Raw genomic sequence first — 16,894 nt, 5'->3', positions numbered from 1 at the left:
CTAATAAGGTACTTACCGCAGTCTGATTATAATTATTAAGAAATATTCATGTAATTTCCCATTGTATTATGGAGCTTCAGAGAACAGACTGTGTTTTAGTAATTAATAGTGCTTTATATTCTGTAAATATTAACTTAATTACATTTTTGAGATGTAAGCTTTTTACCCATAAATTGGGAATCAAAGCAAAATAATTAAATGCTGCCACACAATATTGTTCCACAAATATGTTTTATGTTCATGTATAATTCTTTTTTGGAAAATAAATAAGTTCGGTGTACTTACCTAATTTCCTCAGCTTTAGTTTACATTTCAGATTTAGTAAGGTCTTACAGGTATTTATCACCTTATTTTTACCTATACAAATGTTCTGATTTGAGGGATTTGTATATGTAACATTGTATATACAAGTTTTCAGAAAGACCTTCATATAACTCCACTAGTTTTATGTGTTTTTTTAAAAATCAATTTGATTTTATGGTATTTGAATATTTTGTAATTGAGTTTAATACTATTTACTTTTTTAATTTTTTTCTGTTGTATATGTGCTATTTCTACAGTATTTACTAGAGATGAAAAGTTTAATTTTACCTCCAGAACACATTCTGAAACGAGGTGACAGTGAAGCAATTGCCTATGCATTCTTCCATCTTCAGCACTGGAAACGGATAGAAGGTGCTCTTAATCTGTTGCAGTGTACATGGGAAGGCAGTGAGTATTCTTTTCCAAATGTAATGCTAATATCTGACTACAGGCCACCTTCTTAAATGAATTGTCTAGGTTTCTGAGTTCCACATTTAGGAAAAGCAGAATGAGAACTATTTAAGTTAAATATTTGTAATGAAAGAAAAGGAAAATGTAAATTCTTTGCCTTGTAAGATTTTTAATGTGGCTTGATTGTGTAGAGGGGGGAGATCAAACATAAGGCCTTATTCATTGTTCTACCACTGAGCTGCACCCTTAAACCTTGTAAAATACTTTAGACATTGGTCTGATTTTGTTTTGAAGTATGTACAAAGTAAAAATTGAAATGTATAAAACTGTGGTAAAATACATGTAAACATAAACATTACCATTTTAACCATTTTGTGTTTAGTTAAGTAGTATTGCATATATTCACATTATTAAGGTGCAATCATCACCATCCATCTCCAGAATTCTGTTGTGAAATTCTATGTTTAGTTTTAAAGGAATCACTATACTGATTTCTATAGTAGCTGCAACTTTTGACATTCCCATCAGCCATAGACACAAGTTATAATTTCTTTGTGTCTTTATCACCATTTCCTATTTTCTGTTTTCATTTTTGATAATAACCACTTTACTGGGTATGAAGTAGGGTCTCATTGTGATTTTGATTTGCGTTTTCCTAATGATTAGTGGTTCATGTGTATGTTTTCTTTGAGAGTAAATTGGACTCTTTTTAACTAACTTCTAAATCTCTTATTTATAGCTTCTTAACCATTAAGAAAATGAAGAAGCCAGACACCCGGTGGCTCACACGTATAATCCTAGTTACTCAGGAGGCTGAGATCTGAGGATCACAGCCCAGGCAGGGAAGTCCTTGAGATTCTTATCTCCAATTAACCACCAGGAAACTGGAAGTGGCACTGTGGCTTAGTGGTAGAGTGTTTACCTTGAGCTGAAGAGTACAGGGACAGCACTCAGGCCCAGAGTTCAACCCTACAAGTGACAAAAAAAGAAAAAAAAAGAAGCTTATTTTATCAGCAGGACTCACAGCATACCTTAACCATTAATAAAACTTCAAAACTAAGTTCATTGTTACTAACTAAAAGTGTTCCCTGCATGAGAGCCTGGGTTCAATTTCTCAGCACCACATAAGCAGAAAAAACTGGAAGTGGCACTGTGGCTCAAGTGGTAGAGCGCTAGCCTTTAGCTGAAGAGCTGAGGGACAGTACCCAGGCCCAGAGGTCAGGCCCCATGACCAGAAAAAAAAAAAAAAAAGTGTTCCCAAACTTTGCAATAAGGTGTTGTGGAACCTGAAAGAAAGTCCCAAAAGTACCATGGAATATTCTATTTTTTTTGTTTTTTGCCTGTCCTGGGTCTTGAACTCTAGGCCTGGGCACTGTTCCTGAGCCTCTCTGTGCTCAGGGCTAGCATTCTACCACTTGAACCACAGCACCACTTCCAGCATTTGTGAGTAGTTTATTGGAGATAAAAGTCTCATGGAGTTTCCTGCCCTGGCTGGCTTCAAAGCATGATCCTCAGATCTCAGCCTCCTGAGTAGCTAGGATTATAGATGTAAGCCACCAGCGCCTGACTATATTCTAAATTTTTCATGGAAATACAATAATATTTAACATCTGTCGGATACCACTCAAACTATCTCCAGATAATTCACAATTTCAGCATTATGTCAGGCTCCATTTCTTTCCATGTTTGTAACAGTAACTTTTATACTTTTACAGTAAGCTGTTTGTGAGTTACTGTGATTAAAAGAAGTACCACACAGTGTTTAGTACTTTCTATAGAAAATGAAGATGGTGGCCGGGCGCTGGTGGCTCACGCTTGTAATCCTAGCTACTCAGGAGGCTGAGATCTGAGGATCGCGGTTCAAAGCCAGCCCGGGCAGGAAAGACCGCGAGACTCCTATCTCCAATAAACCACCAGAAAACCGGAAGTGGCGCTGTAGCTCAAGTGGTAGAGCGCTCGCCTTGATCTGAAGAGCTGAGGGACAGCGCCCAGGCCCAGAGTTCAAGCCCCACGACCGACAAAAAAAAAAAAAAAAAAAAAAAAATGAAGATGGTGGTATCCAAGTATGATCCCACTGTTTAAGCAGTTGTTTAGTGTTTAACAGGCTCATAAATATATCTCATTCATAAGAAATAATACTTTTTGTTTTTAGATGTGTTTGTGTTGTTGTTGTTTAGACTGGTCTTGAATTCCTGGGTTCATGTGATCTTCCTCCCTAAGTTTCCTGAGTAGTTGAGACTGCAAGTGTGCACCATCATACCCTGCTGAAATGATTATTTAGAAGTGAAATACAAAGACACTGAAGCTGTAGGTATAGCTCAGTGGGTATAGCTAAGTACAAGCTTAGCATGCATTATGCCCTGGGTTCAATTCTCAGCAACAAAATATTACTACTTCTACTACTACTACTATTACTGAGAAGTGAATGGCACCATGTATCCTTGAACCAACAGAATTTAGAAACTTCTGTGTTAACAATTTACTAACAGTCATACACTGTGCTTGACACTGATAATGAAACAGATAATATAATTAAGGACCTGAATGTCTTTGAGTTTTTCAGCCTTCTCTAGTAGTCTGTAAGTCCCTCAAAACCAGGTACTCTCTTCATGCATTTTATATATGCCTTAATGCCTGGCATTCTACCTGCCACATGTGGGTTTTTAATAAATATATTATTTAAAAATAAATATATTATTTACACTATAATTCATCTGTGTGTGTGCACGTGTGTATATATGTGTATGTTTCTGTGTCTGTGTCTGTGATGGTACTGGAGCTGACTTGGGGCATCCTGCTCTCACTTAGCTTTTTCTTCTCAAGGCTGGTGCTTTACCATTTGAGCCATACCTCCACTTCTTGCTTTTTGCTAGTTAATTGGAGATAAGAGTCTCACAGAGTTTTCTACCTTGGCTGACTTGGAACTGCTGTCTTCAGATCTCAGCTTCCTGAGTAGCTAGGATTATAGAAGCTGGCTTAATTCATGCATCTTTTTGAATTATTTCCTTATAGTATCACTGACTTCCTGAATTACTTTAAGCAAATAACTGGATCTGATGAAAGGACCATAATTTAGCAGTTCTTAGCCCCACTCACAGAAAACTTTGGTGAAATCTCTCTCATGAAGTTAGGAGTCATTAAGAACTCTTTTAGGTTGCAAATTTATGGCCATACAATTCTATGAAGATTCTCCAAAGAAGTGGTATTTATACTTGTGGAATGAAGTCCATAAGTGTATTGAGGAGACTGACAAAGAAGGACCTAGCGAATCATCCACTGCTCCATTTTGTTTTAGATAATTTATAAGTCTTATTCCTTAACCTATTCATTCTTTTGCTTACTTTATTTCATCTAAAATGTCTAAAAAGAAAATCTTATATGAATTTTTTATTTTAAAAAGTCTCCAACGTAGTTTTGATCTATAGCATGGGATGGTAAATGAGAGAATTAAATATCAACATGTTTTTTCCCCCTTCAGCTTTTAGAATGATTCCATACCCATTAGAGAAAGGACATCTATTTTACCCTTATCCCAGCTGCACAGAGACTGCTGATAGAGAGCTATTACCTAGTAAGTAAATATTTCAGTTTTCTCAAACTTTTAATTGTTTAATTACTTACAAATTGCTTTCTGTATGTATCATCTTCTTGTCACTATAATGAAATACCTTATGAAGAAGAGCTCAATTTAGCTCACCATTTTATATGTAGGTTCAAATTTAAACAGCATACCACAGACTTTGAAATGAGGGGTGCTCCTTGACAGTATGACTGCATAAAGCACATGGCAATGGTATGAGCATGAGTCTGAGTCATAACTGAAACTATCTTGAAGCTATCTTGAAGCAGAGATAGATAGATAGATAGATAGATAGATAGATAGATAGATAGATAGATAGATAGATAGATAGATAGATAGAGATAGATAGATAGAAAGATAGATAGATAGATAGGTAGGTAGGTAGGTAGGTAGGTAGGTAGGTAGGTAGACAGACAGACAGACAGACAGACAGATAGAGCAGAGTCTCAAAAGATCATACTTCCACCCCCCCCTCCCCCAGTGACTCAAAAACCTCCCACTAGGTCTCATCTCAAGATTTTACTTCCCAATACACCACTCTGAGGACCAACTTCCTAAAACACTTGAACATACTATATTCTAACTATAACATTTTCCATAGCATTCTCAATTTTAAAAGCACTTTGGTTGAAATTTGAGACCTTTAAACATTTTTTTAGCCATTTCTAGTATATAGTTGCATAATGCAGTTCATTTCCAAATACTTTATTGGGGTAAAACCCTTTATTAAATGCATGGAAGAGCACAAAGATTAAAGACATAAAAAAGAGCTGTCATCTTACAAACATTTTTGTTTTGACAGTGTCAGGGGTGATCAAACCTAGAATCCCACTCTATTGCTCTGGCTGCCCTCTGACTCAAACGCCTCCTGCTTCAACCTCCTGAGTAGTGAGGATTGCAAATCTGTGCCACATTACAAACATGAAAAAGAAAATAATCCTTCACAAACTCAAAAAGAGAAGGGAAATAACTCAATTTGATAAAAATAGTATTACTCTGATATAATTCTCTCAAAAAAACCTGTAGAACCAAGAGCCCTTATAAATGTAAGCATAAACATCTTCAGCAAAATATTAGCAAACATAATCAAGCAATATTCAGAAAGGATAAGGTACATGGTACATAAGTACCATGACCCAGTGGGATTCACCTCAGAAATAGAAAGTTGGTTTAACATCTGAAAATGTGATATATGGCAGATAAAGCATCTGACAGTATCTAACACCTATTAGTGATAAAGAAAAAAAAACTCAAATTACAAATAGAAGGAGACTTCTTCAACTTGGTAGTGTATTCAAAAACATTTAATATCATACTTAATAGAAGAATATTGAGTGCCTTTCCCCAATCAAAATATAGGGTCTCACTACTTTTTTGTTTGTTTGGGGTTTTTTTGGGTCCGGTTGTGGGGCCTGAACTCTGGACCTGGGCGCTGTCCCTCAGCTCTTCAGCTCAAGGCTAGTGCTCTACCACTTGAGCCACAGTGCCACTTCCGGCTTTTTTCTTTTTGCTTATGTGGTGCTGAGGAATTGAACCCAGGGCCTCAGGCATGCAAGGCAAGCGCTCTGCCACTGAGCCACCTTCCCAGCCCAGGGTCTCACTACTTTTTATTCAATATCATATTGGAGATTCTAACCAGTGCAATCAGAAAGAATTAATAGAAGACATTTATATTAGAAAGGAAGAATTAAAACTGTCTTTGTTGATAGATGGCATGAATGTCTATTAGGAAATACAAAGATGTTCATAAATAATAAATGAATTCAACCTGGTTATACGATATGCAATCAATATTTAGGAATAAAGCTTGTCAGTATAGCTTAGGTAGAATGCTTTCCTAGCATATATAAAGCCTTAGATTTGATTCCCACTACAAAAAAGAAGAAAATCAATTATATATATACGTAACAATGAGCAATACAAAAATGAAATGTAGGAAATAATTCCAACCATTTTAGCATCAAGAGAATAAATTACTTAGAAATGAATTTAATTGGGCTGGGAAGGTGGCTCAGTGGTAGAGCGCTTGCCTTGCATGCCTGAGGCCCTGGGTTCAATTCCTCAGCACCACATAAGCAAAAAGAAAAAACCCGGAAGTGGCGCTGTGGCTCAAGTGGTAGAGCGCTAGCCTTGAGCTGAAGAGCTGAGGGACAGCGCCCAGGCCTAGAGTTCAGGCCCCACAACCGGACCCAAAAAAAAAAAAAAAAAAAAAAAGAAATGAATTTAATTAACAAGAGTATAACTATACTAAAAACTAAGATATTGCATATAGAATTTAAGAAAATCCATATAAATGGGGGGAAAGTTCACATTAGTTGATTAGAAGACTCAGTATTATTGATATGGCAGTTATTGCCTATTTGACCCATAGATTTAATACAATCCATATTAAAATTCCAAGAGGAATTTTGCAAATTCTTGACCTATTATAAATATTGTTTTGGCTATTAGAGTTGTTTATAAAGGAAAAATTGTAGTGGCTATACTTTGTAATTTGAATAACAGTCAAAAGTTAGAAGAACAAGAACTGTGCATGGTTAAGATTGCTGAGAATGATTCAACCTAGTTCTTGCTTTCAAGAAGCCAAATTTTCAAAATAGCCATCTAAATTTTGCCTCAATTGCTTTATCTACTCATTCCTTTTCTCTTTGAACTGGTAAATATTTGTTTTACTGATAGGTAATCATGCTGAAGCACATAAACATTAGCACTGTGTTTCCTGTATAATGTAAATTTGTACTATAATTTTTGTAAGACTGAGCCATTAGATGCTTAGCAAGTAAAGTTGCAGTCTCACTATCAACAAATTTAATGAGCTGAAAAGTTAAGGTAAATGAAAACTTAGGAGAGATTGTACAAATTAGGAATTCTGATACTCTTCTCCCTAGGGTTTTTTTTTTTTTGGTCGGTTGTAGGGCTTGAACTCTAGGCCTGGCCTCTGTCCCTGAGCTCTTCAGCTCAAGGCAAGCACTCTACCACTTGAGCCACAGCACCATTTCCGGTTTCCTGGTGGCTAATTGGAGATAAGAGTCTCGTGGACTTTCCTGCCCAGGCTGGCTTTGAATCGTGATCCTCAGATCTCAGCTTCCTGAGTAGCTGGGATTACAGGTGTGAGCCACCAGCACCCAGCGAGTTGTTCTTTTTTTATTTTTTGTCATCTGCTAGATAGCTGATGTCATCTTTTATAGAACTCGCAAAGTGTTTGATGTACTTCTTTTTTTTTTTGATCCGGTCATGGGGCCTGAACTCTGGGCCTGGGCGCTGTCCCTCAGCTCTTCAGCAACGCTAGCGCTCTACCACTTGAGCCACAGCGCCACTTCCAGCTCTTTTCTTTTTGCTTATGTGGTGCTGAGGAATGGAACCCAAGGCCTCATGCATGCAAGGCAAGCGCTCTACCACTGAGCCACCTTCCCAGCCCTTGATGTACTTCTTAATCTCCATTTTTTTATATTGTGAACTGTTTGAAGACCAGGATTCTCTATACTGTCCTTAATACTTAAAATCCAATATTCAGTAAGTATTGCTTGACTTATTCAAATCCATTAATTCACTGTACCCACTCAACAAGAATGTTAAATATTACTACTTTTTTCCTTTTTGCCCTATTCTGAACTCCTAGACTGCTCATGGTTAATAGAAAGACCGTAGAAAGCCAAGCATGGTAGGAGATACCGGTAATCCCATTACTTGGTAAATTGAGGCAAGAAGATTGAGAATTTGAGGCCACTTTGGATTGTATAATGAGGCCCTGCTTCAGGAAAAACAGAATTAAAGACAAAGTGTTCAGTGAAATGTGTATGGAATAGACTATAGATTTCTCTAGGGATAAAGATGAGTCAACTTTCTGACTTGGGTGATTTGGAAAATGGTAAATCTTTTATACAGTGAGAGGAGCAAGTTTGAGCTTGTTGCCTGTGTAATCGCTCATTCATATATGCATACACATACGTATATGTACATATATATATATACATGATTAAATATTTTATTGCATAATCAATTTAACAAATATAAAAGTGTCTTTTGGCTATGTGCCAGTAGCTCACACATGTTATCTCAGCTACTCAGGAGGCTGAGATCCACAGGATCAGCCTGTGCAGAAAAGTTACAGAGATTCTGTCTCCAAAATAACCAGCAGAAAAATTGCTCAAGTGGTAGAGTGCTTGCCAATCAAACAGAAGACCCTGCCTGAGTTCAAACTCTGAACTCAATGTTGATGGCATTTTGGATATAAATAGCAGTCACTTCAATGCATCTTAAGCATAAAAGGTAGTTAGTTCCAAGTGCAACTATAACGATGATAGCTGGGCCCCTTAGGGACTACAGTCAGAAACTAGATGGTTAGGATTTGCAGGAACCAGTTACCTGTATATCTCTGTATCTGGCTGCCTTATGTAATCGCTCCTTTTCTTTTCTTCCCCCATCTTCCTTCCTATACCTCTTGTAAGCTTCTTTCAGTTCATCAGATTTATTTATGTATTTCTCTCTTTGCAGTTTGGTGTTCCCTGCATACATATTCAGGTGATCTACATTTATATGCCATCAGTTCAGGCAAACAATATAGAGTAAATGATGCTTCAGTCCTTTAAAACTAGATTGCTCTAAAGTCTCCTATATCTAATGTCTAGTATCCATTCCTGATTCTGTTAGCAGTGGCCAAAAAAGATCAGGTTCAAGTTGTGTAAATAAAATTGCCAGGGATCCTGATATCTTTTTCTCCACATCTCACAAACAAGATTATAGACTTATCATTTTCTAGGTAGTAAAAGAAGTCCTAGGTAAGAAAGAGATCATTAAGGGAAACTGTATACTTTAAGAAGTAATCTGAAGGTAGAACTATGAGGGCATAAAATTTCTACTGTATTAATAGAAAGAAAACAATCCAAGATTTAGTGAAGGAGTGGTCAAAGAGACAAAACAAGGGCCAGAACTAGATATCCTAGAAACTAGAAAAGAAGGAAGAAATTTCTGAGTGAGAAGGAATATCTGATCTATTAGGTTAGACAGTTACTAAGAAAAATCTATTGATTTTGGCAATTAGGAGGTCATTAGTGGCAGAAATTTCATCTTATACCTTAAGGCAGAAAAAAATAAATCATACTGTTCTTAATTTTTTTCATTTTAAAAGGAGCAAAGATTTTAAAACAATGAATCTTTTTTTTGTTGTTGTTGTTGTTAATAGTGGGGCTTGAACTCTTGGCCTGGGCGCTCTCCCTCAGCTCTTCAGCTCAAGGTGAGCGTTCCACTGCTCTTGAGCCACAGTGCCACTTCTGGTTTTCTAGTGGTTTATTGGAGATAAGAGACTCATGGACTTTCCTGCCTGGGCTGGCTTTGCACTGTGATCTTCAGATTTCAGCCTCCTGAGTAGCTAGGATTACAGGAAGGAGCCACTGGCACCCAGCTGAAAACAATGAATATTTAATTATGGAACATTAATATGCTGGTTGTGATAGCATGTGCCTGTAATTCAGCACTCTGGAGGCTGAAGCAAAGGATTATGAGTTTAAGGCCAGCCTGGAATGCATAGCAAGACTGACTTAAAACAAGCACAAAAAAGCATATTGTTAAAATGTTTTTCTTTGCAAATTATTACTAATATAAGGGAAAATGTACTTGTTACTATGAGAGTTTTTTTTATGTTAGAACTATATGCTGCAAGACTGAACAGGTTTTTTGTTTGTTTTAGTTTTTGTTTTTTGAAAATCAGTTAATTCTAGCTCCATACAAGGTACACTCCAGAGGTAGGAGTAAAGGGACATACTGGAAGGTTTTGTCTTATGGTAGTATATATTTCCTTGCAGTTTTTTTCCTGTTTCTGATTGTGGTAGGATGAATAATTTTTTAATAATGTGGAGTTCTAATACTCAGGAGTACTTAATGTTTTTTGTTTTTAATTCTCCATCAGCCTTGATATGAGTTACAGAATTCTGGAATTTGCTTATGGACTTTATAAGTTCAGATTGGAACTGTTCCCCTAGTTCACATAGTTATTGTAATCCTTTATGCCTCTGATAAATTTTCTCTACAAGCCAGTGTTGAAATTTGAACTTTTGTTCCAAGGGAATGTTTCTGTACTAGTCATTCATTCATTATATTGATGTATTAACCAAACACTGACTGACAAATGAATCTACAAAGCAATCCAAAAAAGAATAATTCCGTCTTTCTTACAGTATAGAAATCCCTTATTTTAAAAATTTTTATTAGTAAAGATAGCAAGTTTTCTACCTTATAAAATGAATAAAATACTATATCTGTTAGGTTATGAAAAATCAAATGAGTACTTTATAAATTATAAAAGAGTTTAATGAATAATATTAATTTTGCTATTTTATTCCTTGCTTTCTGAAGTACCATTGTTGGTTTCTCTTGGTTTGCCGAGAGAAGTCAGCCTGTCATGGCTAAGGGATAGGGTAGAAGGGATTGCTAGTTCTTTGGGTGTTAAAACCAGTGTTGGGCTAGGATATATCTATATCACTTGCCTAGCAATTGTAACATCCGGGTTTGATCCTAGTACCAAAAGAGAATAGCCAAAAAAAAAAAAGAAGAAGAAAAAAGAAAAGCCCAAAATATTATACACATTTTCTAATGTTTTAAAAATCAGTTCTGTTGTACTTTTCATTTAAATACTGCTCAAGGCTCTGGAAAATTTTGGGAGTTTTTAAAATGGATTTGGTTTTTTGATATATAATCTCTGAATATCTATAAGCCAAAATATTGTAGCTATTAAAGGAAGTTTAGGTGCAACCTTCTCTGTTAATCATTATGTTTAAAAAAGTAAAATTTATAGCTGACCTCGGTTCACCACTGAATTAGTCATCCCTCACAAATGCAGGATATTACATCAGAATTCTTGGGTTAGTGTCCAGCCCTGAGCTGTCAACTTGCTAGCCTAAGGAATCTCAGAATAGCTTTCAGTTTAACTGGAATTTATTGAGCACCTACTGTGTGTCAAGTAAGTGCTTTGTATATTAAAATATTTCAGAAATTTAAAGAAAATGTAAGTATTTGAATAAAATCAGCCATAAAGTAATTAGTAGAAAAAATAATTCTTGAGTATGTAAATGTGGTAAAATATGGGACCTCATTTATAGATAAAATCCCTTGGCTGAGGGACTTTTTTAATGTGAAACAATTCTATTGAGCTATAACTTACATAATATAAATTTACTCATTTAAAGTGTGCAACTTTTTTTTTGTCGGTTGTGGGGCTTGAACTCAGGGCCTGGGCACTGTCCCTGAGCCTCATCAAAGCTAGCACTCCATCAAGTAAGCCACAGTGCCACTTCTAGTTTTTGAGTGGTTAATTGGTGGTTAATTAGAGATAAAAATCTCATGAGGACTTTTCTGCCTGGGCTGGATTCGAACCCCAATCCTCAGAACTTAGCCTCCTGAGTAGCTAGGATTACAGGCATGAGCTGCCAGTGCTGGCAAAAGTATGCAACTTTAAGTGGAGGTGTGGTTCAAAGTGGTAGAATGCTAGCCTTGAGCAAAACAGCTAAGGACAGCATCCAGGCCCTGAGTTCAAGCCCAGTGCCAGCACTAAATAAATAAATAAATAAATAAATAAATAAATAAATAAATAAATAAATAAATAAAATATAGCTCATTGTAGAGCACCTATCTAGCCATGTGCAAGTCATTGAGTTATATCCCTAGCACTGCAAAAATAAATTTTAAAAATAAGATGCAGTGAAGCACTGATGGTTCATACTTGTAATCCTAGCTACTCAGGAGGCTGAGATCTGAGGCTTGCAGTTCCAAGGCAGCCCAGACAGGAAGTCTGTCAGACTCTTATGTTCAGAAGTAGGAGTAAAGGGACATACTGTAGTGAAAAGCTAAGGGACAGCACCTGGGCCAGACAGCAACAATTTAAGTCCCAATACCGGCGTACACACAGGCACACACACACAGATGTACTCTTTGATACTTTTGGTCTCTTTACAGTTATGTAGGCATAATATACAGGTATATAATAGAATTTTAGAATACTTTTGGTGTCTAAAAAAAAACAAAACACCTCAGGCCCATTCCCCAGGATTCCCATAAGCAACCCCTAATCAAGTTGTATCTGTATCAAGTTGATAGTCTGGGAAAATTCATGTCAGTGGAACCAAACAATAAAGGATCTTTTGTGACTGATTTTCACATAGCATAATATTTTAAAGGTTCGTTCATATTATAGCATATAACAGTATTTCATTACTTTTTATGGCTGGATAGTATTCCATTGTATGGATTTGGTTAGCTTTTACCAGTTGATGTTCATTTAAATTGTTTCCAGTTTTTTGTTATACAAGTATAGTTGCTGTGAATAGTCATATACAATATTCTATATGAACACTTTCTGAATGGTCTTGGGTATATGCATTAGAATGAAATTGCGTATTGATGTGGTAACTACATATGGGTTTGGTTTCCTAGTTCAGTATTTATAGTGCTCAGTGAAATGTCACACACAGAACATATAAAAATAAATAATAAACAATAAAGTAAAAAACAGCTAGGTAACATTATAAACTGATGTTTCTGGAAATCCCCATGGTATGTCTGTCTTTTTACACTAGTCTCTAAGCTTCCAAAAGACAAAAACTAATAACTCACATTTATTAAGTGCTTACCAGTGTTCATTATAATAACTCCATAGCAACTTATACAGGGTTTAGCAACTTACAGCTCTTTTCAAAAGACAAAGCTCTTTTTCAAAACCATCTCAGCATGACTTTGTAAGCTGTGCTAGTTCCCACGATGCCATCCTGTTTTCAGACCCTAAAACAGTCATCTGGTTTTGTAGATATGTTGTTAATGCTAGAATAAATAATGGCCAGAAAATTTTCCTTGGTTGGTCAGAGACTTCTTGTTCTTGTCTTTAAAATTTTTTTCTTTATAGCTTTTAAAAATGTTTAATTTGAAAATGGTAAGATGATTTATATTATTTTCTGAAGTAAAATTCATGCCTATCTTTTCTTCCTTTCAGCCTTTCATCATGTTTCTGTTTATCCAAAGAAGGAGCTTCCTTTTTTCATCCATTTTACAGCAGGACTGTGTTCTTCTACAGCAATGATAGCCTTTCTCACCCACCAGTTTCCAGAAATCATGGGTGTTTTTGCTAAAGCTGTAAGTATGATCTCAAGGACTTGTGTAGAATATTTGTAAAACACACAAGAAACCATATATGGTCTGTTTATGCTAACCCAGATGAGCAGTAAAAGCTATATGTTATAGTAAATTACAAGAATTGATTTGTAACGTTACCACCATAAATATGTGAAACATGAATTTTTGGTGATTTGAGCTATACTTTTGTTGTTTAAAAGTTTAAAGAATACAATGCTATAACATTATAAAGTTGGTCTCTGTAGATCACTTTTGGTGACTAACATAGCATTCATTATAAACATTAAGAGCAATCCAGATCATTTTTTAAAGTTAGTTTGTTTTCTTTGGCATTCAAACAAATGCCCCTTTTGTAAACAAGTCTTCCAATTTTTCCATTTAAATGAAATAATTGTAAAGATTTGCTGAACTTTAAATTCAAGAGTGCAACTAGAATGGAGAATAAGTAGGTAAGATGGGACAGAAGAGACATTTGCCCTGGGTACAGAATGTGTTTCTATACCTAGAAATTCTCCCAGTTATTATGTCTGCATGTTCTTATTGACCTTTCCCAGTTTGGGGCAGAGAACCATGTACAGGTCTTTATTTTCATTTTTACCCTTTAGATTTGAACTACTTTCCCATTTCCTGATCCAGGAAATATTTGAGGGCTGGTATGAAAGAGGGTATCCCTGGCTATTTATCCTCTATATACATTTATTAATTAACATCACTGATTCAAGATAAAATTACCAAAGAATATTTCCTTTAAATCTCCAAGTCTTTTTAAAAAGTGCATCATTCTTGTACATCTTTACATCTTTATCAGGTAATAAGAGTTAAAACCCAAAAGAAAATGCTGCTTCACTATATTCACAAATAAAAGAAATTATGCAATGAGAACCATAGAAAAACTAGTCCTTACTTGGTAATGTATTTTCTATATTTTTCTCTGTATGTCTCCATTTTAATTCCCTGTTGTCCTCACAATTTCTTTTCCTGCCTTAAGAATAGTTTATTTTGTGCCTTACAAGTTAGCTGGCTTTCTTCTGACACCAGTGGTAAGAGCACTGGTTTTCCTTTTTCCCTGAAGATCAACTGTATAATGTGTTAAGTTACCACTAGCTGTAGGCCTAAGAGTCTGAATATACATTTGATTCTGGGTCAGGATTCAAGAAGAATGACTTCTCAATGTTGTTCATGGAGTATAGACACTTGGATTGGAAACTGACTATTCTACTTTGTTTTAGTATGAAAAGGAAACTTAGAGACTATATCACAATTCTGTTACCTGCAGTACTACTGACTGCAAAGTAAATGTATATCTCAGTGAAATGCCGTCACTGTATAGGGAAAAAATGGACTAGAGAGAGAAAAATTTCATCCATTTAACAGCTAAGGAAAATGTACAACTGTGTATTTAAAAGATATGAACAAACAAATGAGTGAGGTGACTCTTGGATTTTTCTCAAGGTAGTAGAATGGGAAGGAAAAGAAATAGAGCAAAGAGAGAGATCTAGAATCTGGAATGGATGTGTAGCAGCTATTAGTTGTGTATTTCTTTGAGTACTGGCTAACTTAATGTGGTTATGTACTCAATATATGCTCTGTCCACCAATGTCAGTACATAGCCATTGCATTTACCAGAGAAGTCACTAATGGCACTGAAAAGCCTTTGAGATGACCTAAGTTCCTTAGCACTCCTATAGGAGACTCTTGAGAATGAAAAATTACATATTTTACAGAATATTCTTCCTTTTCAGATTAAATTGATATACTGTGATTCTGATTAATGAACAATAAACATTTATTCACTTTTTGTATAATTGATGATATATGATATTAAAATATCACTGACAATGAACTTTTACAGGCACAATTTATCCCTTTGGCTTTATATCTATATTTTAAAATTCCTAAAAGGTAAGTATTTTACTGATAGTACCTGCAAATCAATAATAATATGCAGCAATTATAAAAGCAGATTCCATGTAAGAGTTATTAGAAATGATTGTAGTATGAGTGGTCTTCACTTTGTAAACACAACACATACATCCTTGACAGACGAGGAGCAAGGCTTGAATTAGAGGGTCATTCTTCACCTGAATGAAAACTGCGGTTTAACAAGAACCCCATGTAATCCTGTGCATACATTTAAAACTTACAAAGCCTTGCTGAACTCTACCATACCAATATAAGGAATTTAGAAAAGCTGAACAGTGCCACCTTGCCAAGTTCAGGGACGGGCAGCAGCAAACCCTAGGGCCAGATTGCTTTGCTTTACTTCAGGTAAATACCCTAACTTTCTCTATCCTGAATTGTAAAATATGAAATCGTATTGCTGCATAGATTTTGGTGAGGGTTAAATAAGTTTAAAATATACCAAGTGTTTAGAATCATCTGTGCACACAGTTTAAAGAAAAAGTGTTAGCTGCTGTTTATCACTGTCATCATTACTTGAGACAGGAAACAGTACTATAAGTACTGCCCCTCTGATACATTATGTGTTTGTGAACCATAAAAAGAGGATAAATGGTCAAAATCCATAGCACACTGGCAAATTGCTTTATAGAACAGAACTGTTGATATGGCATAAACTGCCTATTTTAGGGATCTCTCTCTCTCTCTCTCTCTCTCTCTCTCTCTCATTTTCAGAACTGAGTTTGAACTCAGTGCATTCTTGAGCTATATACCAGCCATTTTCAATTAAGTCCAGTAATATATGATGACCAAATAAAGTAGAAATTGCTGAAGTCTAATTGAGATATGTTTGTTCTTCTATTTAGTAAAGCAAAGTCATTTAAGAAAATACCCTAATTATTTCTTTTCCTCTTTTATCTGTTATTTGCTTTGTTTGTTTGCTTGTTTTTGAGATATTGTATTGCCCAGGCTGGTCTCAACTCATTGGCTCAAACTTTCTTGTGCTGGGGATCAAACCCAGGACCTTGTGCATGTAAGCAAGTGATCGTGGAGGTTAAGTGTGAGGATATCCTCACACCTCAGCCTTCAGAGTAACAGGACCATACCACCACAGCTGAATTTCTTGTTACCATTGTGTCTTTCTCATCTTATATCTTTTATAGTAGCTTACATGCTAGAGCAAATTAATTTTTTATTTTTTATTAATATTTTTATTTTTGTCAGTCTGGGCCTGGATACTGTCCCCGAGCTCTTCAGCTCAAGACTAGCACTCTACAACTTAAGCCACAGAGCCACTTCCAGTTTTCTGATGGTTAATTGGAGATAAGAGTCTCACAGACTTTCCTTGTCCAGGCTGGCTTTGAACTGAGATCCTCAGATCTCAGCTCCTGAGTAGCTAGGATGACAGGCGTGAGCCACTAGCACCTGGCAAATTTTTCTAAATGTGCTTGTTATATCAAGAGGAGGGAGTAGATGACTGAAGAAGGGGGGTGCAGTTTAAAAATTGAATGTATATCCTACAAAATTAAGAAGAGTGATAGAGGGGTAGGGGTTTGGAAGCATGGGTGAGAATGTTGAAGGGGG

At 35.9% G+C, this 16,894-nt stretch overlaps 1 protein-coding gene across 2 annotated transcripts in view; it reads left to right on the top strand.

Annotated features, from left to right (window-relative positions):
• Positions 1–13,567, top strand: part of St7l (suppression of tumorigenicity 7 like) — a 59,905-nt gene extending 46,338 nt beyond the window's left edge. For both annotated transcript variants that reach the window (XM_070006309.1, XM_070006308.1), the window contains exons 12-14: positions 561–711; positions 4,193–4,285; positions 13,272–13,567. In XM_070006309.1, coding sequence (XP_069862410.1) covers positions 561–711; positions 4,193–4,285; positions 13,272–13,450 — 423 coding nt within the window. In that variant the 3' untranslated portion in view covers positions 13,451–13,567. The remainder of the gene's footprint in view (positions 1–560; positions 712–4,192; positions 4,286–13,271) is intronic.
• The last annotated feature ends 3,327 nt before the right edge of the window (positions 13,568–16,894 follow it).

This window comes from Dipodomys merriami, unplaced genomic scaffold (assembly GCF_024711535.1).
Source record: "Dipodomys merriami isolate MVZ:Mamm:240054 unplaced genomic scaffold, mDipMer1.0.p SCAF_7, whole genome shotgun sequence".
NCBI classification, from domain to species: Eukaryota; Metazoa; Chordata; class Mammalia; order Rodentia; family Heteromyidae; genus Dipodomys; species Dipodomys merriami.
The sequence above is the reverse complement of the archived record's forward strand: the minus strand, read 5'-3'. Positions and strand labels throughout refer to the sequence as shown.